The 25183-nt window shown below is 55.3% G+C and overlaps 1 protein-coding gene across 4 annotated transcripts in view; it reads right to left on the reverse strand.

The window, feature by feature from the left end:
* Window positions 1–469: 469 nt before the first annotated feature.
* The window catches only part of ACTN1 (actinin alpha 1), a 96422-nt gene continuing 71708 nt past the window's right edge, over window positions 470–25183 (reverse strand). For 2 of the 4 annotated variants that reach the window (XM_032344588.1, XM_032344589.1), the window contains exons 8-22: window positions 25061–25146; window positions 17616–17708; window positions 16069–16299; window positions 14167–14314; window positions 10882–11032; window positions 10318–10426; window positions 9674–9814; window positions 8415–8597; window positions 7983–8117; window positions 6591–6770; window positions 5810–5956; window positions 4752–4832; window positions 4218–4283; window positions 2841–2999; window positions 470–1374 (exon numbers count right to left, since the gene is read on the reverse strand). In XM_032344588.1, the coding sequence (XP_032200479.1) occupies window positions 1216–1374; window positions 2841–2999; window positions 4218–4283; window positions 4752–4832; window positions 5810–5956; window positions 6591–6770; window positions 7983–8117; window positions 8415–8597; window positions 9674–9814; window positions 10318–10426; window positions 10882–11032; window positions 14167–14314; window positions 16069–16299; window positions 17616–17708; window positions 25061–25146 (2069 nt within the window). In that variant the 3' untranslated portion in view covers window positions 470–1215. The remainder of the gene's footprint in view (window positions 1375–2840; window positions 3000–4217; window positions 4284–4751; window positions 4833–5809; window positions 5957–6590; window positions 6771–7982; window positions 8118–8414; window positions 8598–9673; window positions 9815–10317; window positions 10427–10881; window positions 11033–14166; window positions 14315–16068; window positions 16300–17615; window positions 17709–25060; window positions 25147–25183) is intronic. The other 2 variants (XM_032344591.1, XM_032344590.1) reach the window with 2 other exon arrangements.

Here is a 25183-nt window from a genome sequence, read left to right on the forward strand (position 1 = left end):
AGCCTCTGCCTTCGGCTCGGGTCAGGATCCCACGTCGGGCTCTCTGCTCAGTGGGGAGCCTGCTTCCTCCTCTCTCTCTCTCTGCCTACCTGTAATCTCTGCCTGTCAAATAAATAAATAAAATCTTTAAAAAAAAAAAAAGAAAAAGACAGTTCAGTGTGTTCCCTTATAGGAAAAAATAGGGAGGGGCACACAGGTATCACAGAGCTGATGCCACAGAAAACAAAGGTAGGACTTATCATTACAGAGTCCCTTCCTTACACATCCATGACCTTATCTTCAACTCATTTAAGAGGCTTCTGAGGAAACCACTTTTTTTAAAAAATTAAATAAACATAGCGAAATATAGGAGGATGGAATGTGCCAGGGTCAAAAACCTATTAAGTTTGGGTAGTGGTGGACCCCATCATCCTTGACCCCACACACCCTCCTGGAAAACAGTAAGCAAGGAACAGGCCAAGAGAGGTCATGGTAGCGCTGTTGCTTTAATACGGTGACAAGTTGTATCAAAATCGTCCACACTCTCCAATCTTCTTCATTTTTAATCAGCAATATTAAAACTAAAGGAAAAAAGTGTGTTAACCACACCTCTGGGCTTAAAAACGAGAAGACAAGACACAGAAATTCTCTTCCTTAAAAAACAGCCATTTCAAAAGATTTTTTTTAATATCATAAAATATTTTCATGGACAAGTGAGCTAGCAAACACACATGCACCAATGTGCCTTTTGACAAGATATCCCCCTACCCCCACCCCTCCACTCCTACAGCAAGGTGGACATGAGATTGGAGAAATGAATACAGCAGATGATACAGAGAGAAAAAAAAATTGATAAAAAGTATAGAATAGAACGTTGTGCTTGGTTATTGTCCTATGTCACAATAAAACAAAACATTTCGGTGCAAACAGTTAATTTTTCCTCTTTTCCATTTAAGTCTGGTGGAGAAAAAAATACTTTTTCTATAATAAAATATGTGGTTTTTTGGTTTTTTGTTTTTTTACTTTTTTTAACGTAACTTTTTTTTTTCTTTTTTGCAGAAAATAATTTTGTAAACTGTCACTTTGCGGGCAGGGAGGCTCGATGCCACGTGGGTCCCAGCTCTCCTGGTTCAAGGCAGAGCACAGAGACCACACCCGGGCGGGAGAGGGGGCAGCGGGGGCGCAGGGCAGGGGCGCACAGCGGGCAAGGCAAGGGCGCTGGCCTGGGCGGGCGGGTTAGAGGTCGCTCTCGCCGTAGAGCGCCGTGGAGAAGGACATGTAGTCCAAAGCACCTGGCACGGCATCGGGGCCGGTGTAGGGGGCCATCCGCGCGATGCAGTACTCGGCCTGGTCGGGCGGCAGCTCTCGGCGCAGCTCGTCCACCGTGATGTAGTTCTGGGGAGAGAGCCGGCAGGGGGACCCGGATGTCACTATGGGCGACAGCACCCCGCCCCGTCCCCTACTCCCGCTTCTGGATACAGAGACGTGCGCACACGTACAGATCCACAGGTGTATCCCGTATACATATATAACGCGTGTGTTTATAATGCATACACGTGCATACATACACACGTGTGCATATACAAAATACATGTTCATTTTCAATCTCCTGTTTGCCATCTCTGTAGCAGTCTGGCCTGTTTCCAAGCTAATGCAAATGCTAACTGCACCTGTAATTTCAGGTATCACTCTGGTCTGCAGCAATCACAGGCCGGAGCCACCCGTAGGGACTCTGGTAACACAAGGGAGGCACACCCACTCAAGCAAGCACTCTGAAGATGACGAATTTCCACAAATACAGTGAGCATCCAAGCGGGACATCGCCACGGGGGGACAGCTACCTCCACCAGGTTTGCAAGATGCAGGCCTGCCCGCGCCTCCCTGGTCCCCAACCCAGGTCTCTGCGCACCTGTGACAGGTCTACTGGGAAGTTGGTTCTCTGGGGAGTTTAGCCTCCAGAACAGCTCACTCGGAGGCTTGGCCCCACGAGGTGGGCCCCCAGCACCTTGCCCTACCTCTGCCAAAGCCCCCTACGAACCAGCTTTGAGGAGAATGGGGTCACCCCTAGGTCACTCCAAAAGCCAGGAACCCAGGCCCGTTTCTGGACTTGAGAGACCCAGAGTCACTTGAAGGAGATGGTTTCCAAGGATCATTCCAACTCCAGGTGCCAGGACTCTAAGAGGGTGTCCTTAAACTTTAGGAACTGACCTTCAGGAACTTCTCTTGGCTCAATCTTTCTCTTTTATAGACTGAGACATTTCAGAAATGATGCTCCCCACTGGCTTTGGCTTTTTATAACTCCATCTTTTCAGTCTGAAGGAAGGATGGCAGAAGGCCTATCCTATGAATTTTACAGAAAGGAAATCTGACCTCCAGACATCCCCGCTTTGCCAGTTTCTGCTGGCACTCCCACTGTTCCACTGCCAGGCAGGGCACTGCAGGGAACTTGGGAAATTGGGAAACCCAAACTGACTGCTGCTCAGGGTAGACCAATCAGACACACGCTTCCCTCCCACCCCCTGATGGTGGTCCGCGCCGGCATGCAGCGCAATAGCAGGGTGAAGTCTGAGTTCTCAGATGACCCTTCCATCACCCGGTCACGTCCTCACCCCACTCTACCCGCCTCCACAACTCACCACTCCCACCCGACTGTGAAGGGGTCCCGCTCCCCGGAAAGAGACCCCCTTAGACTCACGCTGTGCCCGAACACCTTAGCTGATCCCAAAACATTACAGAAATGGGGGGGAGATGGGCAGCAGGGGGAAGCCCAGTGGAAGAAGGGGACGCAGGGTGCAAGTGACTCCCCTACCTCCAGATTGGGGCACCCTGCACAGACAGCACCCACGCCACCGGAGACCCACCTTGTCCCCAGCCAGGATCTTGAAGGAGGCCATGACCTGGTCTGCTGTGTCTGTGTCGGCCGTCTCCCGAGACATAAAGTCAATGAAGGCCTGGAACGTCACTACACCCAGGCGGTTGGGATCCACGATGCTCATGATACGGGCAAATTCTGCCTCTCCCTAGAGAGAAGAACCAACCCCAGGCCTGTCAGCCTCTCAGCCGCAGGCTGCCGGGAATGTCTCATACGGACTTACGCCCCTGGGGGCTCAGAGCTGCCTGAGGCTGCTGGGGGGGGTGGGGGGGCGGAACACAGCGGCCCCTGGGGGCTGTCCTAAGGGCATCACAGGGACATCAGACCCAAGAGCGAAGACTCCATTCAGGCTTCCCACACCCCCCAGGCTCCCATCGGAGCACATGATGACAATGCTGACGACAGCTGTAACGGCTGCCGGTCGCCACATGTACCGCGAACCGCACTCTTCTGACGGCTGGATGCCTTTCACCTCTTTTCTCACCCCCCACCCCCCGCGCCATTGTATGGTGCAGGTCCTTATTACTTCCATGAGGTTTCCAGATGAGCAACCAGAGGCCCAGACAGGCTTGGTGACTTGCTCAGAGTCACACAGCCAGCAGGTAACAGAGCTGGGATTTCAACATGGGATGGTCTGGCTCCACAACCTGCGGCCCCCCCCACCACACTGTACTTCCTGTGTGTCAGACCCAGGAGCCACACTCACAAAGTTCCTTTGGTGAACCCTGGCCGCAGTCCCATAGGGGTCCCCTCACCTCACCCCGCTCCCCAAGCTGGTGATGACAGAGCTGGGGTTTACTCCTGGGTTCCCTGCGTCCTAAGCCTGTGCCCTGGCCTGGGGCAGCCCACAAGCTCTGCCCTTTGCACTGAGGCCTGGCACCTGCCTCGCGGCCCAGCTCAGGCCCCCGAGTGTGAGGTTATACCATGCAGGAGGCCGTAAAGGCCAAGGGGTGGTGGGCGTGGCTGCAGCCACCCCCAGGGCAGCCGCAGAAATCTCTGTGCTTCCTGAAAGAGGAAGTCGAGCCAAACCCTACCCAGAAGTCCAAACCTCCAGTCCTTCTTGCTAGCCTTGGGGGCCAGCCCCACCAGCCACCATGGGAGAAGAAAAGCCCACCACCACAGGAAGTACCAAAAAAATACACCAGCACAGAGACCGAGGTGAGAGGGCCAGACCTCTGGGACACACGGAGTCCACGAGGCTGGGCCCAGCCTGCAGGGCTCCATCTTCCCCATGGACCAGAATCATGAGGCCCCTCCAGGGAGGGCAGCCCCTAGCCTGAGGGCTTCCAGCCTGCCCTCGCCAGGCCTCGGCTTTCCTGGCCAGACAGCGGGCCCTCGTCAGAACAGAGGGTGGGGTTTACATTACCATGTTGTAACCCATGGAGATAAGGCAGGCGCGGAAATCATCCGTGTCCATCATGCCTGTCTTCTTCTGTGGGGCCAGTGGCACCAAGACACAGGAGGGTCAGAGGCAGGAGGAGGAAAGGCCGGCCCAGGGCCAGAAAGACAGGGCACAGACGGCCAGAAGGGGAGGTCAACATGTATGATTGGGGCGTTAGGAAGGGAAAAGGAACACAGGAGGAGATAATCCATGGGGAGGAGAGAGAACAGGGAGAGGCAACAGTCCGTCCACAGGATGGAGAGTGACGAGGAGAGAGGAAGATGGGCCCCGGGCAGGTTCCCACAAAAGACGACCGAGGGCAGAGGTCAGGGGTCGGAGCAATTGGAAGAGGAGCCCGACACGGGCCAGGCAGGGACAGCAGGAGAGGACGAGCCCCCGAGGCCCACAGGAAAGGGGAGACAGGGAGATCCAGACAGAGAGAGAAAAGAGAAAGGAGAAACACGTTATTTCTCGCCCCGGATGCCACCCCTGAGTGTGCTCCATGCAGGAGGCGAGTACCTGGGGGTCGTTGCCAATATCATAACCCAAGCTGATGAGGCAGGCTTTGAACTCCTCGGGACCCAGCGTGCCGGAGTGATCCTGGGGCCGCCGTGCGCCAGGCAGCGAGCCATGCGGTGCCAGGGAGGTGGAGGCCGTGAGGGGAGGGGGTGGGCCATGCCCCAGGGGGGAGGGTGGTGCGTGTGGGGAGACATGGGGACAAAGGCATGCGGAGGGAGAGGGTGGAGGGTGGAAGGGGCAGGGGAGGAGGGGAAATAAAAAGTGCACACAGTTAGACACACGGACGAGGCCCAGTGGGTGCCCTCTCCCTGGCACACGCAGCCCGGCTCCGGGAAGCAGGCCAGAGGGGACCATGGTGAGCCAGGAGGGTGAGAAGCTCCCCCAGAAGGGCCCAGCCCACCCCAGCCCCAAGGCCCTGATGCCGCTTTCCAAGAGGGCTTCACCCACCCAGGAGGCTGGAGGACAGGGAAGCAGGCAGGGGTGGTGGGCAGCACCGAACCCCAAGCTCCCAGCCGTCTGGCTACCCAGAAGCCCCAGGGCACTGGGAGGGATGGCCCACGTACAGCTCAGCCTGTCCCAGAGCTGGGATGAGAACCCAGGACAAACAATGCTGATGCCCCCAGAGTCCCCCAAAGGCTGCTGGGGAGTGAAATAGGGGAGGGGGCCTCTGCTCCTCTGTCCTGAGGCAGAGGCAAGCTACAGTCCCCACAGAGAGGGGACAGCAGGCCAGCCCCTGAGGCTAGGGTAGCCTCGCTCCCAAGGACTGACTCCTCGTGGCAGGAGAACAAGTGTCGGGGGCCAGTGATCCTCTCTCCACTCACTATATGAGCTCTTGGTCCAGAAAAGTGCGGAAGTTCACAGCCACACCAGGACAGGCTTTCTGAGACCAGCTGTGCGGTCCAGAGTCAAGGCAAGCTGCCTTCCTGCTTCCCTCCTCCTCTCCCTCCCTTGCCCAGGAACTGGCCCAGCATGGCTGCCCACGTCCTGGGCACACTGCCTTCCAGGGCCCTGGGGCAGGGGCTGGGAACTGCTCTAAGTGTGGGCAGTGGGGCTCTCACCCGGTCAAAGTGGTTGAAGGAGGCCCGGAACTCATTCATCTGCTCCTGGCTGATGCCCTTGGCATCTCGGGTGAGGATCTGATTCTCCACCTCGTTGATGGTCCTGGCGATGGTGGTGAGGAGCTGCTCCCAGCCCACACGGATGTGCTGGGGGGATGAGGGGCCTGTCAGTGAAGGGGCCCCAGGCCTGGGCCTTGGCTGCTCCCGGCGACTCCTCCCCCCAACCGTGGAAATGGCCCAAGCCACCAAATCCAGACTTCCAGCCAGATTTATAGTATCACTGGGACAGAGGATCCAGATGATGGAAGGGGAAGCACAGCAGGGCAGTGGCCTCCACCTGAGGCAGCAGAGACCAGAACTGGTGGCCTGAGTCAGGTCAGGACGGAGGGCCCTGCATATCCCATTCCATAGCCACACACACTTTCCTTCATGGTCCAAACCAGTCACTGCTTGGAAAGCGGGTGTCTAAGCCAGTGTCTGGAGATCACCTGCAGCTGAATAACAGGGGCCTGTTCAAAACACAGACTCCTCTGCCCTTGCCCAGACCTAGGGAATCAAATCCTAGAGCCGAAGGCTTGAAGTCTGCATTCTCGACAAGCTCCCTGGGAAATTCAGAAGGGCCCGAAGACCCAGAGCTCCAGAGGAGAGCAGTGGCGAGTATGCCCTCACTCCCAAGTGAGAGCTTGTCCTCCTACTGTGAGCACTTTCCCTGGAAGATGGGTAACTGCACCCCTGCCCCAGCCTGGGAGTCCCCTGGAGAAGCAAGACCAGTGCCACTCACCTCCATAGTGTAGTTGGTGTGCTTGTTGTCGAAGATGAGCGCCTCCTGGATGAGCTGGTGGTCACCCTCCAGCTGGTCGATCTTGGGTTTGTAGTTGACAATGCTCTTCTCATACTGTCGCAGGTGGCTGAGCTGGTCCTCCAGAGTCCCGTGCATCTCAATGGAGATCCGCCCGATCTCCTGCTCACCGGGAAGGAAGCCCTTGTCAGACTGCCCCACTCTTGTCCCTGGGGTAGGGACTGGGGCACCCAGGTCATTGGTCAGCCCCTCACATGATTCTCCTTAGTGCCTCCCCTCGCCTACCACCCCAGTATCAGGGAACCCATCAGTGATAATCAGTCCAGCAAGAACAAGATCCAGTCAGCAGGGACACACTTTGGTATGGAAACAGCATCGTAAAGGGGTATGAAAAGCACTATCACTAGATGACATACCTCCCGTCTCTCGGGTGCCTCTCAGGCTCAGAAGGGGGTGGCTAGGTCAGTTCCTAACCTAAATGCTCACTCCTCTGCTTGCCATTCAAACTCCCCGCCCAAGCTGTGTTTCCAACGATCACCCACCTCAGGGACTCTCTCTGCCCACAGAGCCAGCTTCCCCACAGCCTCAGAGCCCTTGACGTGTCTCCTCAGTGGCCATGCACCTGCTGTTCTGCTCCTAGGCTGCCTGCCTCCGCCTGCCTCAATCCTACCTGCCCCACGGGCCGGGCCTCAGCCCCCTTTCTGTCTGTACGTCATCTATGGAAACAAAACTTGTTTGTAAAAGCCTTTTCTGTGCACTCAATTCGACCCAGCAAGTATTTCCTGAGCAGCTACTATGCACAATGCATGGTTAAGCAGGTGGGGCTGGGGTGCAGGAAGAGACAACCATGAGCTTGACATGGTCTCTGCCGTCAAGGAGCTCAAGGGAACACTATGCTCTAACCCAAACAGGGCCCCTTTCCTGATCTACATACAGTACCCCAGGATCTGGCCCAATAATTCAGCAAAAAACCTCCACACTTGCCCAAGGCCCAGTTCTCTCTCTGTAAAGATCCTTCTCTTTGACAAAGCTCTCTGCTCAGGAGGAAGGGACACCTGGTCAGCCAAATAAGTCAACGATATATCAGCGATTCAGCAACGATACATCTGTGGCACTTTCTCGTGTGGCTCTTTAGTGGCAGCCCTGGGTGGGTCTTTGCGCCCAAACCAGAGATCGGGATCAACCCATTGGCCTTCCCTGACAGGCTCCATACCCACTGTAGGGCCACAGACCCATCGTGGGCTTGGGACCAGCATTCCTCCCGGGATCCTGCCTAGGAGGAGAGAGGGCAGCCTGACTGGCTGGGACAGTGCTGGGAAGGGGCAGAAGCCTCCCGTGAGGGGAGCCATCCCTGCCTCCCGTGAGGGGACCCACCTCCATCTTGGTCTGAATCCAGGGCCCGATGACATTGGCCTGGGCTGCGAACTGCTTACGTAGCCTCTCATTGTGCTGCTGGCGGGCATGCTCCTCCGTCAGGGCCTGGTCCCTCCGTGGCACCAACTGCCGCACCTGGGGTGGGGACAGTCACAGGACGTGGGTAACGGGCCAGCCGCGTGTCCCATACTTCAGAATGAGGAAATGGAGGAGGCATGAAAGGAAGGAGTGAGGCAGTAACAGAACAGGAGTGACCAGTTCCAGAAACTCCATCGTTCATTAACTGGACAGACTGAGTGCTTACCGTGTGATAATGAAAAAAAATAAAATCCATGAACATCAATAAAAGTCAACCAAAAAAGGGGACAAAATCCCTGCCCTTATAAAACCTTCTGCAGCCCAGCCAATGCCCCACCCAGCCCTTCCACTCACGTGGTCCCATTTGCCATTGATCTCCTGAGGAGTGATGGTTGTGTAGGGGTTGGTGCCCGCCATGTTGACGTGGTAGGTCTGGACGATCTTGGACACCTCGTTGTGGATACCCAGGATGGCCAGGCGCTCCTTGTCAGCATCAGGGAGGGTGGCCTTGAACTGCTCATGGGCTGTGGTCAGTCCCTGGGTGGAAGAGAAGTAGAATGACGGTGCCTCGTGTGGGCAAGATGAACTAAGGGAGCCCTACGGGTCCCACAGTAGGGGGTGGGGGCAGGAGGGCCACTGAAAGCCTGGCTCCACACCAGCAGGGAGACGCAGAGGCATCAACCAAGGATGCTCATGGCTGAGAACCAGGTGGGCGGGGCTGGCCACGAGGAGGTGAAGGCAGAGCCATCTAACAAGAGCTTTGTCCTCAGGACTGGTGAAATCAGGAGCGACCACCCCTAGAGTGTACACCACCCACTGTCAGGTCAAAGACAAGGTCTGCTCCCCCAGGTGACCTTCCGTAACCCAGGCTTCCTTTGCAAAATCTCTTAAATCCAATCCCTGCAGCTGTATAAAAGAATGGGGGAGCTATTTACTGCTATGCGATGAGCTCCAAAATATTAAGTTAAAAATAAGGGTTCAAAATACAGTATATAGTAAGAATGGCTTTTTGTGTTAAAAGGGGTATGGGGAATGCTTTGGTGAGTGCTGATTCACAGACCTGTACTCCTGGGGATAAAAATACATGTTTATAAAAAATAAAAAAATTTAAAAAAAAAAAAGGGGGGGGATATGGGGAAGAACACATTAATATTTTGGGGTGTCTGGGTGGCTCAGTGGGTTAAAGCTTCTGCCTTCGGCTCAGGTCATGATCTCAGGGTCCTGGGATCGAGCCCCATATCAGGTTCTCTGTTCAGCAGGGAGCCTGCCTCCCTCCTCCTCCCCGCCTGCCTCTCTGCCTACTTGCAATCTCTGTCAAATAAATAAATAAAATCTTAATAAATAAATATTTTTGCTTGCATAGGCAGAGATAGCGTGGGCCTACTGCTTCACTCTGGGGAGGGCTCTAGGGTAGGAGGGAGAATTTATGGCCTATCATCTTTATTTTCTAGATTTTATACCATCTGTATAGGCTGCCTAATCAAAATACATAAAATGCAATTTGTTCAAATGAAGAAAATCCTTGGCTGCCCCAAAGAGCAGTCCTGAAGGGGTGAGGTTTGCACAGGGGCCTGGGGGAGCCAGCCTTCAGGGGTGAGGAGTCTGCAGCACACCTGGATCTCCTCGATGGTGTGCACGATGAAGGTGTCCTGCAGATCCTCCATGGCCCCCTCCATCCAGTTGTTGAAGGGTGCGGCCCGCTTGGCATACTCCAAGTACAGTTGGTCAATGGTTTCCAGCAGCTTCTCTGTCCGCTGGGAGTGATAATTGACAGGAAGGGGTAGACAGGGAGGTATTCAGCAGAGTCCTATCCAGAAATACCACTCTCTGCCCCCCGACCCCCATCCCAAGCCTCCAAGATCCTGCTGTCCTGCCCCAAGGGGTCTAGGTGTGGAAGACCAGACTAAGGCAGGCAGAAAGAATAGGCTTTCTCTGGGACACTGGTTCTTAATGTGGGGTCTACAGACCCTCCCACACTGGATTCACCCAGCCCAACCCTCAGTCTGATCTGCAGAATAGGAAAGTGCTCAAATGGCTGGGGTTGGGCTGTGAAGTGCATGAGACAGGGAGGCCACAAAGGACGCATCTCCATCAAGGCAAAGCCCAAACCAGCGCCAGAGTGAACCTTCAACACATAGGCCACAGTGGATCCAGGGAACCAGTGGGGCCTTCTGGCCCAAGGCAAAGGGAATCACAAAGCAGCAAGAGGCTCCCAGATCTGCTAGGGGCCGGCCCCCGTCTCCCTCAGGGGCCACACCTCCAGAGCTTCCCTCCGCTTCTGGGTTAGGGCTCCCAGGTTGTCCCACTGGTCACAGATCTTCTGGCACCGGGCGTTGACACTGGGCGAGTCGTAATAGTCTAGCTCGCTGGAAGGGGAGAGACAGTAAGAGTCTGATGACCTGGGTTTCCTCCACGGTCTGCTCCCCTCTCCCCAGCGCTGGGCACGCGAGTGGTACAGGGAAGCCAGGCGTGCTCCCCAAGACCTCAAGGGACCCCAAGACCTCCCAACTCCTTGGCTTTCAGAAGACCGGCCAGGAGACAAATGAAGTCCAGTTGTCTCCAGGGGCCCCTGCCATAGCTCACTGGAGGTGGTCTTGAGCCCCTGAGGTCGAGCAATAGCTCTGGTCCAGCACTAACTACAGGGAAGGACCGGATGCCCTCAGCAGCAGGGTCACGGGCTCATGCTCCGCCTGAGGCAACACTCACTGCCTTCTGTATGGGTGCCCTTCCCGCCCGGGAGCTCGCTGTACCCACCCTCCTCGTTTTGCACAGCTACGTGCCCTTCCCACTGCAGCCCCAGCCCTCGCCCGGCCGCGCCTACTTGAGCTCCTGCGCAATGGCGGCGATCTGCTCCACGCGGTCCTGGTGCGCAGCCAGATCACTCTCAAAGGCCTCGTGCTTCTTGAGCAGGGCCTTGATCTCCGAGAGGGTGGCGGTCTCGTAATCCTTCTGCCGTAGCATAGCCTCTTTGCCTGCATTCGGGGGAAAGGGATACAAGGCTGAGCAGAAGCCAGAGGCCCCATCTTCTTGGACCTGCCCATCCACCCGTCAGGGCTCCAAAAGCCCCACTTCCAGGGCATGTCCCCAGATGCCCACCATACAGCGATCAACCATCGGCAGTTTGAGAAAGCAAGACACAGCTGAACATCTGCCACAAGTCCGGGTCGGGGAAGGTGTTACTTTCCATGGGACGTGTATGGGGCCACGAGGAGTTGTTACGTCCAAAGGCTACGCTGGGCTATGCCCCGTGGTACAGCCGGGAAAGAACCAGCCAAGCGCCCCATCTTTCTCCAGCTACTGTTGCAGGCCCCCAGCAGCCCTGCAGGGACCCCTCCCCTTGATTATCTGGCTGTGGTCCGCATGTCCACAGCACTCTACCCAGAATCCAACAGTGGCCAGAACCTTCTGTGACTGTCAGGGGCGCTGCTCTCTCTTTAGGAACAGGGCGGGCTGGCACATCTGGGATTTCTGCTTCCCAGGAGGAAACAGGATGAGAAATGAAGCCCCCAGGACTACTGCTACGCAACATCTGCCAGCTGTCTCATGAAGTTTCTGGTCCAGCACAGGGGACCCAGCCCGGCCTGCACGCCCCCACCCTGCACATCTGGGCCCGTCAGGGAAGCTCAGCCAGTCTCAGCAGATGAAGGCCGGGCTGTGGAGGCTGGAAGACCGTGCCCAAAGTGGCCTTTCTTTCCTCCCCTCTACCTTTTTTTCTTTTTTTAAAGATTTTATTTTTAGGGGCACCTGGGCTGCTTAGTCATTAAGCGTCTGTCTCTGGCTTTGGTCATGATCTTGGCATCCCGAATTGAGCCCCCCATCGGGCTCCCTGCTCATCAGGGAGCCTGCTTCTCCCTCTCCAGCTCCCCCTGCTTGTGTTCCCTCTCTCACTGTCTTTGTCATAAATAACATAAAATCTTAAAAAAAAAAAAAAGGGATTTTATTTTTAACTCATCTCTACACGCAAGGTGAGGCTCAAACTTAACGACCCCAAGATCAAGAGTCACATGCTTTTCCGACTGAGCCAGATAGATGACCTGCTACTTCTTATTCTTTAAGTCAGAATAATAATATGTTAAGTTTACCAGGGAAAAAAAATTAACGATGAGCCTACGTATCTACTCTTTTTCCATCTTTCCTTATACGGATGCCGTGTCACAACCCTCAGGGAGATGGAAGCTGTGCTTTCAAACATTCAGCAGCCCATCCTCAGAGTCTCTACCCTGGCTTCAGTTTTCACATGTGTCCCCTCTGGTGGCTGAGTCACCACTGGTGTGACCACCTGTCCCCCTACTGTGGGGCGTCCAGACCCCTCAGCTTGTGCTATCAGAGAGGGTCTCCCGGCAAATCTCCCTAGACGTGTGATTTCCCCGCGTTCAGGGTTCATGCTTCAGACAGGTTCAAGAACTCCTGGGTCAGCAGGCGGCACCACAGCCAGGTGTGGACGTGCCCAGCGAGACTGCTTTGCCCAGAGGTTGTGCCCGCTTTTGCTGCCCTCACACCAGCCATTCTCATGTCCCTGCTGGTAATGGACCAGCTGACGGGGCCAGCCCCTGCTCTGTACCTTTCTGTGAGCTGTGCCCGGGCCCTAGGGAAGCTGTGACTGACACACGTGAGTTGGTGTGATTTCTACTTCCACTCTGCACCAGGTGCACCTGGCAGTGGAGGGGCGGGGGGTTTGCAGATAGCAAGCTTGCACCACTGTGTACTTGCAACATGGAGCTAACCCAGGTCCCCTCAGGCCAACTCAAGCACGTGCCCATCCCCTACCACGCCACAGGGTATAGCCCATCCCTCACCGTCTCCAGCCTGAGATCTGATGGGGGAGCATGGAGACACTGCAACCTACCTCACTAGCCAACAGAGGCTACGCCAGAGGTTCCAGCTGAAATGGCTGGACCCTAGGAGATGGGCAGTGTGGGTCCCTCTCCAGCCCTGGCCCCCAGTTCTAGGAAAAGTCTACTCTAGGTATGACTCTTCTTTCTTTGGAGTTAACTTCAGCTGCCAACAGGGAGACACCAAGTGTGGCCCCAAGTGCCTCCAAGTTTCACCTCTGTTAAAATGGCAAGGGCTCTAGGTCACTACCACTGGAGGCCAGAAAACAGCAACAGGGCATGCAGTGGAGGAAGAATCCCCAGGGCTACCATTTACGGAGTGTGCTCTACCTGCCAGGCACTCAGCTAAGCATAAAATGTCCTTACGATGCTTACCGCTACAGCAACCCTAGGGGAACGCATACCGAGTTGAATAGTGTTCCCCGAAACTCAGGTCAAGCCAGAACTTCAGAATCTGACCTTATTTGAAAAAAGGGTCTTTGTAGATGCAATTAGTTAAGATGAGGTCATAGGAGACTAGGGAGGGCCCTAAATCCAATGACTGGAGGCTTTATTAGAAAAAGGAGAAACACAGAAGCAGCCATGGGGGATGGTGCAGTGACTGAACAAAGCCAATAACACCAAGGACAACCATCGAGCACCAGATGCCAGGAAGCAACACAGACAGCCTCATCCTTAGAGCCTCCAGAAGGAACCAGCCCTGCTGACCCTTCTGCTTCGGACTCCTCCTGACCTGGGAGGGAGCACGTTTCTGCCGTGTGAAGCCAGGCAGTGTCTGGCCCTTGGTTCCAGCAGCCCTGGATGCTGACACAGGGGAGGGCGCTTGGTCCCCTGCATGTCACAGATGAGGGAACAAGACCTGGAGGCTAAGTTGCTGGTCCAAACTTACTCTGCTTCTAGGTGGCAGAGTCATGATGAGAACCCAAGCTAACAGCCTCAGGGGAGAAGACATCATCGCGGTGACCAAAACCAACAATGAGTCACACATACATAGCCTCGTCCTAGGCAAGGAATCCTTCTCGGTGCTTCTGAGGTGCTCATTCATTCTGTTCCCCTAAACCTACCAAGTTGGCACTGTGATTATCCCCACTCTACAGACGAGGAAGCAGAGTCACCCAAAAGGCCAGTGAGTTTGTCTAAGGAAGAGCAACCAGTAAGAGACAAAGCAAAGCAAAACAAGCAGCAAGACAGAAAGGAGCTGGGGCTGGTGGTCTGGCCGGTGGAGCATGGAAGCTGGCATCCCCTGGGGAGGCAGGAGGCTGGGCTGGCGTTACCGTCCGTCCAGGCCTCGTGGATGGAGGCCTTCTGCCGGAACTTCTCTGCCAGGTGGTCGAGCCGCTCCAGCCTCCGGATCTCATTCAGCAGCCACTCCTCATAGCCCTTCTCCGCCTGCTCTAGGCAGCCCCAGGCATTGTTGATGTCCTGTAGGGATGGGAGGCACAAGGTCAGGCCCTGCTGGCCCCCGAGAACCCCAGCCCCTTCCCCACATCAGCCAGGCCCCCCCAGCGCCCCCCCCCCCCACCGGTGTTTCCCAGGCTCTGGGGCACCAGGCCTCCCGGGCAGGACATTAGGCCCAAGTCCATATAGGCCACCCAGCTATAGGGCTTTGGCGTGCAGCCCTGTGGGGAAAAAGTCCGAGGCCCTCTGAGGCCCAGGACGCTGACAATCACAGGATGTAGGGCGAGCCAGGGAAAGGAGCCACAACTGAGTGAGGGAAGCAGGAATAGGAGCCTCCCAGGATGCCCACATCTCTGGATGTGTCATGAGCTCTGGGCAGTCACCTGGAGCCTGCAGGGACCTTGGTCTGGCTGAGCTGGCCAAGCATCTGAGCATAGGGACAGCTGCTGAGCCCAAACCCACAGCCCTTCAAACCTGCAGGGTCGCTCCTACAATGAGCACAGGGTCCCCGCTGGGCAGACAGGGGCAGAACCGGCCTGGATGCCATCTGGGGGCCCAGGAACAGGCTGCACCCACCCGGGGGCAGGGGGGCCCTTCTAACTCACACACAGCACCCTCCAGTTAGCAGGGGCTCTAGCCATCTAAAAGCTGCTATTTCAGCCTGGAATCTGGAAAAAGACTGCAATTGGAGACTCTTTCCTCTCCTCCAGGGTCCCCGGGGATCCTGCCTCCTTCCAATTTGCCTGCTTTCCCCATCCCCTGCCCTTCCTGCTTTATATCCCCACACTGTCTCAGGACTTGTCATTTTAAAGGGCAAAAGCTTATCCTGGTGAACTTTTAAAATTTTTTTGCTTGTTTCCCTGGCTCATAATGTTCCTTCCCAAGTCTGAGAACAGGATAAGCAGGAAGCAGAAATAACCTAAGTAACCTACAGGAAGAGAATTTAACAACTTGGAAAACCATTCATGATATAATTTTAGTTTTTTTTTTTTTTAAGAGGCTTATGAAATAAACATGCTTTAGGACTTTCTTAAAAATTATATTTACATAAAGAATTTTTTCCAAAGAACATTTTTTTCGTAAGTAGGCTCCATGCCCAGCTTGAACTCACGACCCTGAGATCCAGATCTGAGCTGAGATCGAGAGCTCGATGCGCAACTGACTGAGCCACCCAGGTGCCCCTAAAAAACATTTTCTTAAAGTTGATATTGACAACTGAGATTATGAGTAATTTCTATTTTCTGTTTTTTGCCTGTTTGTTATCTTTGAAATAGCCTACCCCACCCCCCCCCAAAAAAAGCCATTACATTTTTTGTATGGTAATACACTTCGGGTGGCTCAGTCAGTTAACTGCCTGCCTTCAGCTCAGGTCATGATCCCAGGGTCCTCGGATCAAATCCCGCATCAGGCTCCTTGCTCAGCAGGGAGCCTGCTTCTCCGTCTGCCAGCTGCTCCCCCTGCTTGTGTTCACAGTCTTGGTCTCTCTGACAAATAAATAAATAAAACCTTTAAAAAAAAAATGGAGTAAAATAAAGTGTTTGAAAAGATTCCACAGCAGTAAAAAAATTATCCTGACTGCTACGGATGGAGCCCTGTTTGGCTCAATATGTAAAGAGGCATTTTGCTTGCAAAGATGTTTTTTTGAGGGGTGGGGGAGAAGATGGTGCTGGGAGGGCGAGTTTGGCCTGGAATAGTGGCGAGGAGGGGGCTGAGGGGGAGGGGCAAGTGGGGGAGCAGCTGGCGGTCCGTCGGGGGGCCCCGGGCTCCCCTGCACTCACCGAGACCATCCTGCCCTCGGAGGGCATGAAGGCGGGCCGGTTGCTGAGGCGCAGCTTGGTCTGCAGCGTGTTGAAGTTGATCTCCAGCTGGCACTTCTCCTGCACCTTGGGCGGCTTGTGCAGGCGCCGGTAGTCCCGGAAGTCCTCCAGCTTCTGCTGCATGGCCTGCATGGTGTTCTCTGGCGCCCGGTTCTCCAGCCAGGGGATCGTGCGGCGGATCCACTCCAGCAGCTGGAGGGCGGAAGCGGTAAGGATGCTGGGAGCCGGCGGAGGGACTGCTTCCCTCTCCTCCTCGTGGCCTTTTGGTCCTTCCCACACGGGGAGGGCCGGGGGGAGTGTGCCCTCCTGACGGTACACTCTGTCCCGACTCCCACTCCCCGGCCACGAGGCCTGGTCCCAGGCCACTCCCCCCCCCCCCAGTCTGGCCACCAGCCTCCTGTTTGCCTGGGGAAGAGGCTGACTCCAGCCCCTGCTCTGCCAGACCTGCTGGGAGGTCAGCTTGACTAGGAGGAGACCTGAGCTCAGGCTCCAGCTCTCCCACCTGGTCGGGCCTCCGTGTCCTCAGCCGGACCAGGGAGGGGGTGCCCCGTTGTTTCCCAAGGCCCTTGTCACCTGGCCACCTAGAATTCTAGAATGAGGATCTCTGACTCAAAAAGGAAGGGGCTGGCTTCTGGGACAGAGGCAGGGAATGACGGCCTGGATGAGGTGATGATGGTGGAGAAGGTGTTGGGGAGGGAGTGTTGGCGGTCACAGGAAATAGAATGAGCGCCAGAAGGGGTCAGCCTATCCCCTAAACGAACTCCTTGGTATAATCACCTAACCCCATGGGGTTAGGTGCTGTGATCCTCCCCCAGGTTGCAGTGGGGTGACTGAGGCACCATGAGGTCACATAACCTGCCAAGGTGAGCAAGCCGGCACGGCAGAGCAGAGAGGAAGCCCGGCACCTGGGTACCTACTACGCTGGACGGCAGATCCCCCAAGAGGTTGGGTTCAGAAGGCTCAGTTCTTTTAAGGAAGAGGCAAGTGGAGCCTTCACCCACATACAGTCAATGGCAGAACAGCAGACCCAGCACTGTCTCCTCCTGTCCCCTGAGTAGGCCCAGCTGCTAAGCTAGCTGGAGCCAGCCCTGGCCCCTCTCCAGTTCACACCCTCCCTGAACCAGGCATCCTCCTTTTCTAGGCCAAGCCACTCAAAGCACAACAGTATACCAGACTAGAAAGAGATCTCTTGGCTTAGCTCTCACCTGACAAGTGAAAAAAACCAAGACCCAGAGAGGTGCAGAGTTTGCCAGGCTCACTGTTTGTCGCTGAGAGAAAAGGCCGGGGACTCGGCTCTCTGGAGCCTGCAGCCCGACCCCGCCTCTGCCTCCTGGGAGAAGGGGAGAGGAGCCCAAGCTTCCCTGGATCTGCTGTGCTGGGACCAAGCCTCAGACTGTGCCCCAGGGACGGGTTTGAGGGGGACACGTTCTGGGGGTTCCCTCTTTCCCCCAGGGTGGGGTAGCAGAGCCTTGCTTGAGCAAGGCCAGGAGAAGCCATGAGGTACCCACATCGCTGGCCAACTTCTCATAGTCTTCCATGAGCTGCTCATTCTCCTGGTTGACGGCCAACACCTTGCAGATTCGATTGGCTGCTGTCTCCGCCTGGCAACAAGAGAGGGGGTAGGGGGGATACGCACGGTCAGCCCAGGGTAGCAGGAGCTCCCACCCCAGCAGCTCCACGTGGCAGGAAGGCAGCTCTCAAGGCTCTGAATCCACATCCTCCTTGCCAGCCTCTCTACCAGCCCATGCTGGGTCCCACAGTCAAGGGAGCCCAGAGAAAGATCTTCGTAGCTGAACTGGGGATCCCTGGAGAAAGACCTGAGTTTGAGGCCAACCATTGCATGTTGGGAAGACACTAACATAGTAATGGCCGATACAATCAAAACGTTCCACTCAGGTAAAGAGATGAGAAAAAGCACACACAGCCTAGAATCCCAAGTGGAGGATTCCCAAAACTCAGGCTCTCAGGCTAGATCGGTCAGGATCTCGGGAGATGCAGAAATTCACAGCTGGGAGTCTGGAATAAGGTGCTGACTGAGAGGCAACAGGGCCTCTCGAGATCGCTCTATTGAATCTGCTCCTGGCTCAAAGCCCTAAGAATATCAGAGAAGACTCAGAGACCCTCTACAGCACAAAGGATAAGACTTAAGGATCAACCCAGCATGGGAAGAATGGCCAGGCAGGCGCCTGCAGGAAAGCTAAGCACAGGTCTTGCGCTGAGTGAGAGCTGGGCTTCTGCTAGCCTTTGGGTCCTGGTGACAAGAGGAATGAGAGAGGACTGACTGGAAATCAGAGGCAAAAGCCCAGAAACTCCAGGGGACACTGCCTTCTTAGTCTATGAAGGGTGCTGTGGACCCAACACCAGCAAGGGCCAGATGGCCCTAAGTTACCAGTTGCTCTGGTGATTTTTAAACTCATCTTTTCGCATCATGACCCGCCTCCAAGGGAAGGGGAACGCAGAGCCTTTTTGGGGTCCTGGGATAGAAAGCCTAGGGACAGGAGAAGATAATACCAATGAAAAAACAGATATGCATTCTGGGGCCCTAGAGAACAGTGACCCTGCAGATGGCAAGAGCATAAGGGACAGAAAGATGGGACCTCACAACCAGCTGATGAATAACACAGAATGAGCTTTTATTGCAGCAAGATAAATGGAGGCTAGGCATAAGGAAGAACTTCCAGAGAATGAAGGTGCTTTCAACCGGAAAGAAATATTTAAGATCCAAGTGTTTTTTCTTTGCAGAACTTTTCAAATAGGACATATCCCACTGAATGTGACTACGAGAGGCTGCTGGGATGCGTGTGCGTGCGTGCTTGTGTGTGTGTGTGTGTGTGTAAGCAGGTCAGCATAAAGGTCCTTTCGAACTCCAAGTCAAGAGACTGCACTCGCCAAGATAAGGTGTTGGAGCAAGGAGACCTCCCCCAGGTTCAATTGTGGGAATGGCCACAGGCCCCCAAGACGGGATGGGTGCTTTGAATCCCAGGTCTCAAGACACCAAGGCAGGGAGTCACATTCTTAGACCCTCACCCCTCTGCCCTCCAGCCTAACTCTGCCCTGGAGATGCCGTGGCCCCTTCTCACGTGGAACCCCTGAGGGATCATCCTTCCTCTTAAGAACAAACAGGTAACCACAGAGAATTCCAAAAGGTGACGAGGAAGGAAATTCCTTCATTGCGGGGGTCCTAGAAAGAGCAAGGTCATAGGAAACAGGCTGATGTGTCCCATGAGGAGGGCTGGGGATAGCAATCCACCTGAAGTCACCAGGGCCACTTCCCTTGAAGGCTGGGGAGGGAGACCTCCAGGTGGGCGGGGCAGTGGTCTCCACAGTAACACAGGTAAGTCAGTCCAGCGTGCTGACAAGGTAGGTAAGAACCAGAGACGGCCACGCACCACAGGCAGGCAGCAGCTACCACTGCCATGTTTCCTGGATAAAGCCCTCCCTGGCCTCATTACCTTCCTGATTCATCTTGAAATTCTGAGTTCAGTGGTCCTAAGCTTTGACCTGTGTGCTGCTTTGTCAAACCAACAGACTGAATGAGGCCTGTGTTCATGGCATGATAGGAGACAGATCCTGGGGAGCCTCCCCTGGGAGGCCTGCCCTTCCTTCGGAGCCTGCCTGCTCCAGGGTCAATAGAGGGTCCTTTTGGATAAAGTCTGGGGAGCCAGTTCCCCAGTGGGCCACCTGGGGATTTTTCAGAGAGTCCCACCTCTTTCCCAAGCCTGCAACTCAGCCTGCTCACACCCAGGTGGCTTTACCTGAGGAGACTGAGAAAAGCGATCATTATAACCAGGAAATGTGCCTTCGGAAAGAAAGCACAGGCGTCACAGAGCAAGAGTTTAGAAATGGCAACAGCCCATCTGCCAACTCCTCCCAGCTCCCACGGTTCCCTCTAGGAAAGAAGCAGGCTCCTGGAATCCAGACTTGATTTTAAGGAGAAAAAAAAAAAGACGACAGGTAGAAAGTTCGCTGGCCCGTTTCTTCCACTCACTGCATAACTCCCCCTGTAGAAGCCTACAAGGTGACACTTGCTACCACACTGGTCCCTTAAAAGGATCCAGTCATCCACCACCCCCCAGCCCAGGAGGCCACAGAGGCCACGCAGGGAAGGCAGACCTGAGAGACGCACTCGCTGTGGTGAAGGCAGGTGAGGTCCTTGAGGGTGGGACCAAGGCCTACCTCAGTTGTCCCACTTTCTAGTTTTCTAGAAAAGATTTCTCCCGTGGCTACAAGAACTTCGTCACTATGGGGGATTCGGGAGAGAGGTACTGAGGACCACCAAGTCATAAAGACACCTCAGAGGAAAGATTTGTTCTAGGGGAGGAAACATTCATTGACTGAGAGAAAGAGAAACCAAAGCCCCATCAGGGGCTTACCACCCTGAGGAGTGCTGGCCTCAGGCTCTCCTGGGCTCTCCCAGCAGGAGGAGATGGGCTGCTTTGGAACGGAGAGGAGAAACCAGACGACCCAGGCCTCTCTGATGTTAACAGAATTTGCAAGAGATAAGGGACATAAGCACAGATATCTTTACCGGGCTGAGAAAGTATTTTATAACATTAGGCAAAAGGACTACTTGTCAATGCCAAAGGAAGTCTTCTAGAAATTTGCATTTACCCTCCCTTGGTTTATTTTTTCATGACTTACTTTAAGTTGTATATTATATAGCTTAATGCAGAACAATCTGTTTAGTTTCCTATGAGTGTTTTATTTATTTATTTATTTTTAAGTGAGGGACTATTACTCTTGGAGTACTTAACAACTTAGCTATCCCACGTGAAATGCAGCTCTCCCAGGCCAGACTGCTGCCCTACAAAGTAACATCAAATTCGCTGGTCCAGGTAGTGAATTCAGGTGGCGTCTCGTCTGTCATCCAAATGTGGCCAAATGACGCACAATGGCTCTGCCACCCACAATCCACAGGGATTCACGTGAATGCCACCAAAATGTCGTCTGTGATCTTTTTCTTCAAAAATTTCCCATATCTACCTAGAATTGCCCATTTCCTTCCTCCCACAGCTCAGCTCTTCCCTGTATCTAAACCAGCACCCAACCCCGGTGTCCCCACCAGCAGGGCCCACAGGCAAAGGGGCTCAGCACGCTCCCCGGCTGCCATCTCTGGCTTCCCCTGGGGGCCTCGCTCCAGGCAGTGGGAGAGACCTGGCCAGCAGGGCGAGCTCACCCTCCCCTCGCAGGCTGCACTGTCTCCCATACTGGGACTGCCCTCCCCACCCTTGCCACATCTTCACTTGAGGACCCCTACCCAACCCCGAAGACCCCCAAGCTCAAGGGCCTCCTGTTCAAGAAAGCGTCCGCGTTATGCAGCCCTGCAGCCCCCCCGGCCTGCCTCTCCCCTGCTCAGGTCTGCAGCAAAGTGGGCACTGACTGCACCACAGCCACCCATCGCTGGCTTCTGGGTGTCAGGGCTTCCCCCAGAGGAACCATGTATCCCTTGAAGGCAGGAATGGTGTTTCTTTACCGCAGGAGATTCACAACATGAAAAAAAGCAACCGAAGGGCCAGACAGATACAAACATCACCATCTACTCCTCAAAGTGCCCAGAAATACCTACAGCAGAGCCAGCCTGGGCCGTAGATCGCTATTTCTTACGGTCGTTCCCAACAGACCATGAACTTTAAAGCACCAACTACATAAACAGAAGCTGTTGCTTTCTGTTGCTTCTAAATTGACACGGGGGAAGAGGAGAGGAAAAGAAAACTGAGAAAGAATCAGAACCCAAACCATCACGTCAAACAGAAGTTGGTCCTCGTCCGACAAGGAGGACCAAAATGTCATCTGTGATCTTTTTCATCAAAAAATTTCCAATATCTACCTAGAATTGCCCATTTCTAGTAGACGTGTACTTGCACGCCACATACCTGTATGGGCAGGAGGACCACTAGACACGCGTGCATGCACACACGTGTAGACACAAGCCTGCACATGAGGCACTCTGCTGCCTTTCTAGTTCCACCCTCCAAGGCTTGACAAGAGAAACACAGTGGAGGGGACAGAGGGTACTGGCATGGGTTTCAGGATCTGTCCCTGGACCGGCACGAGATATGGAAATGGTCAAGACAAGAAGAGTGTGTGGGTCTGGAAGAGCCCTCTTTCTTCCGTAGGAGAGGGCGAAGTTTCCCCTCCCCTGGCCCGCTTGGCTCTAAGCAGGTGCCTGAATCCTTGGAAGTGTTTAGGGTTGACTGTGGGAGAGGCTCTCGACCCCAGCCTTGAGAGGCACACCACCACCCTTGCCCCACTCCCCGCCCCACACTGGTGACCTTGTCCTTGAATGTGGACAAAAGGAGCGTGAAATGGTTGCAACAAGGATGAGAGGGAGGGAGGAGGGCATGGGGGAGGTGGCATGAGATCGGGGTGGGGGCGGGGGGGAAGCAGGCTGCTACATGCACACGCACGTACACACACACACACACACACGTTCTCGCACGCACGCACTCCCATCCGAGCATCATCATCAGCCAGGACACAGGGAAGGCCAGTGTCAGCAGGCATGAAGCCCAGGACAGAACCCTCGGAGGAGCCGCAGAGAGGGACGAGCAAGAAGGAGGGAAACCCCGCAGCAGAGCGCCCTCTAGCTATGGATGTAGGCAAGTGGGCCCTCTGTGGGTATCAGGGCGGGGGCAGGGCGGGGGCAGGGCGGGGCGGGGGTGGGGGGCGCGTGGAACAAGTAGACAGATGCTGCTCACAGCCTGGCTGAAAGGTGGGGGGTCAGAGGGGCCAGAAGAAGTTGGCAACAGAGCAGCAGCGGTGGTAGGACGAGAGAAATCGGAAGCAAGAGGCTGACCAGAAAAGAGGCTGGAAAGGGCTGGGGATCCTGGGAGGGCCAGGACACCTGTGAGGAAGCCTCCAAGCAGGATAGCTTTCCTGTCTCCGTGCCAAGAAGGCGAGGCCGGAAGGAAGGCAAGGAGGGTTCCGGGTGCCCACCCAGCCAGGGAACAGGGCTGCAGCTCGCCCATACGGTGCCTCTGAGGAATGGCTTAAAGGTGCCTCTTCCCAAGGCACTTCCAGTGGAAAACTATCATACTGGTATGTTAGAGCCTATTTTTCCTGCCATCTGCAGGATTACTTCAATAACAAGTATTCAAATCCCCACGGTCTATGGGGCACCCATGCCTCCCTTGTGGCGCGTGCAGCTGCACCACGTCTACGGGGGAAGGCAGGGCAGATTTCTCCCTGCCCTGTCTGCTGGGTAACTTGAGAGGATGGTCCTGCTTAAGTGGGAAGGAGAGAAAACGAAGGGGTTCCTCAATGTTTCAGGGAGTAGTCAGGAAGCACAGCCCGGAGCTCCACCACCTGGGATAAGGGCCCTCGACTTGGGGTCCAGGGAAGGAGCAGAGATCACAAGCTCCTTTCCCATCTAGGGCCTCCACTAAGCCCAGCATGTGCGGACAGAGACACGCGGGCCAGCCAGAGGCTGGGGCTCCCCGGCACCTTCAGGTGTCCTGGCCAAGGTTCAGGAGAGCACAAGAGGCAAAGGGGCCTTCTCCAGCCCCTCCTGTCACTGCAGGGGCCACGGCCGCATCTGACCGCTGCTGGAACATCCCCGGAGGACGGAAGAGGTGGGTGAAGGGCGGCAGGGAGAGCGGGCGAGGCCGAGGGAGAGCTCACCTTCTGCGCACCCAAGAAGGCGTGGCAGTGACATGAAACAATAGGTCACCTGGCCTTCCCATCCGGCCTTAGCGTGCCTACACATCTGCACAGAGAAGGAGAAGAGGTTGAGAGGAGAAAGGGGAGCGGCAGCAGCACAGAATAAACCCAAACAGCCGTGGTGGACAGAGAGAACACAGAACGGTTGCAGAGACGGCAAATGAGGGAGGGGGCAGAAAGAGGAGAAATGAGATGGTGGGAGGAGAGGGGCGGGGGGTGCGGGGCAGAGCACAGGCTGAGACAGGGAAGGGGGGAAGAGAGCAGAGGGGGAGGCTGGGCAGAGGTGGGGGGAGCACCCCCATCATGCATATGGAGACAGGTCACTCGGACCCCATGCGGAGGGTGGGAAATTGGCCTGAGCACATCCACGTGATGGGACAGGTCCACGGCCTGAAACCATGAAGGCCCAGCCTGTGGTCTGCAGTTGTGTCGACCTGCATGTTGTGTTTCCAGGGTCCGGCCCGTGAGAGGGGTCTAGGAGAGGGGACTCTGCTGCCTGAGCTAAGCCTGGTAACGAAAATATTCAAATCTTCAATGTCTGTGGCATGAATGGTGCTCTTTAGTTGTGGTGCCCTTGTGCAGTGCAGAATATGCACAACTGGACTTTAAACTCAGGTCTCCCTGAGCAAAACTGAGCCAGGACATTTGAAGGGGCTCACGGCTGCCCACCTCCTCCTTCCTCCCCTACCCCACTCCAAGGGTTTGTGCTTATGTCTGTGAATACAGAGTGCAGAGTGACCCCACATGCAGGTCCCAGGCAGGATACAGGAGGATATAAAAGGCACCAGGGTCCAAAAAAGCTGTGGATAGATTTGCTAAATCATGCCCGTGAATGGGAGAAAGGTGGGGGCTTCGTGACACCGTTGTAAAATAAGTCAGTGGGGACAGGAGATACCTCCCCAGGGGACGCCCCATAGCTCCATGAAAGCCTGTAGCTTCAACAAAGGTGGGCACAGAGGGGCTGCTGCCCACTGCGCCTTCCAGGCATCCAGAACCCCCAGCCTGATTTCACACATGCAGCTCTTCCTGCTCAAGCCAGCCCTCTGGGCCCCAGAAGGCAAGCTCTAGCCCAGTCTTCTCAGAGACAGCAGAGGAAGATGAGAGAAGGAGCAGAGATGCAGGGTAGGAGGCGCCGAGCAAGGACAGCACGCCACGCTGGCCCCACGAGCTAACTCTACCAGAGACAGACCCTCTAGGACCCCCTGCCAGGGAGAGGCAGGCAGGGCGGGGGCGCATGGTTTGGAGCCTGGCATGAGGTGTGCTGTGTGAGGAAGGAGCAGGGGGCCCCGGGTACCTTCTGGGCTCCAGAGAAGGCATGGTAGAAGCTGGACACGTAAGTCATGATGGCTTTCTCATCTGGGCGGGCGGTTCCGACGATGTCTGGCAAGAAAAATCTGGAGTTAAAAGCCAGCTGGCG

The sequence above is a fragment of the Mustela erminea genome, chromosome 5, assembly GCF_009829155.1.
Source record: "Mustela erminea isolate mMusErm1 chromosome 5, mMusErm1.Pri, whole genome shotgun sequence".
In the NCBI taxonomy this organism is placed as follows: Eukaryota; Metazoa; Chordata; class Mammalia; order Carnivora; family Mustelidae; genus Mustela; species Mustela erminea.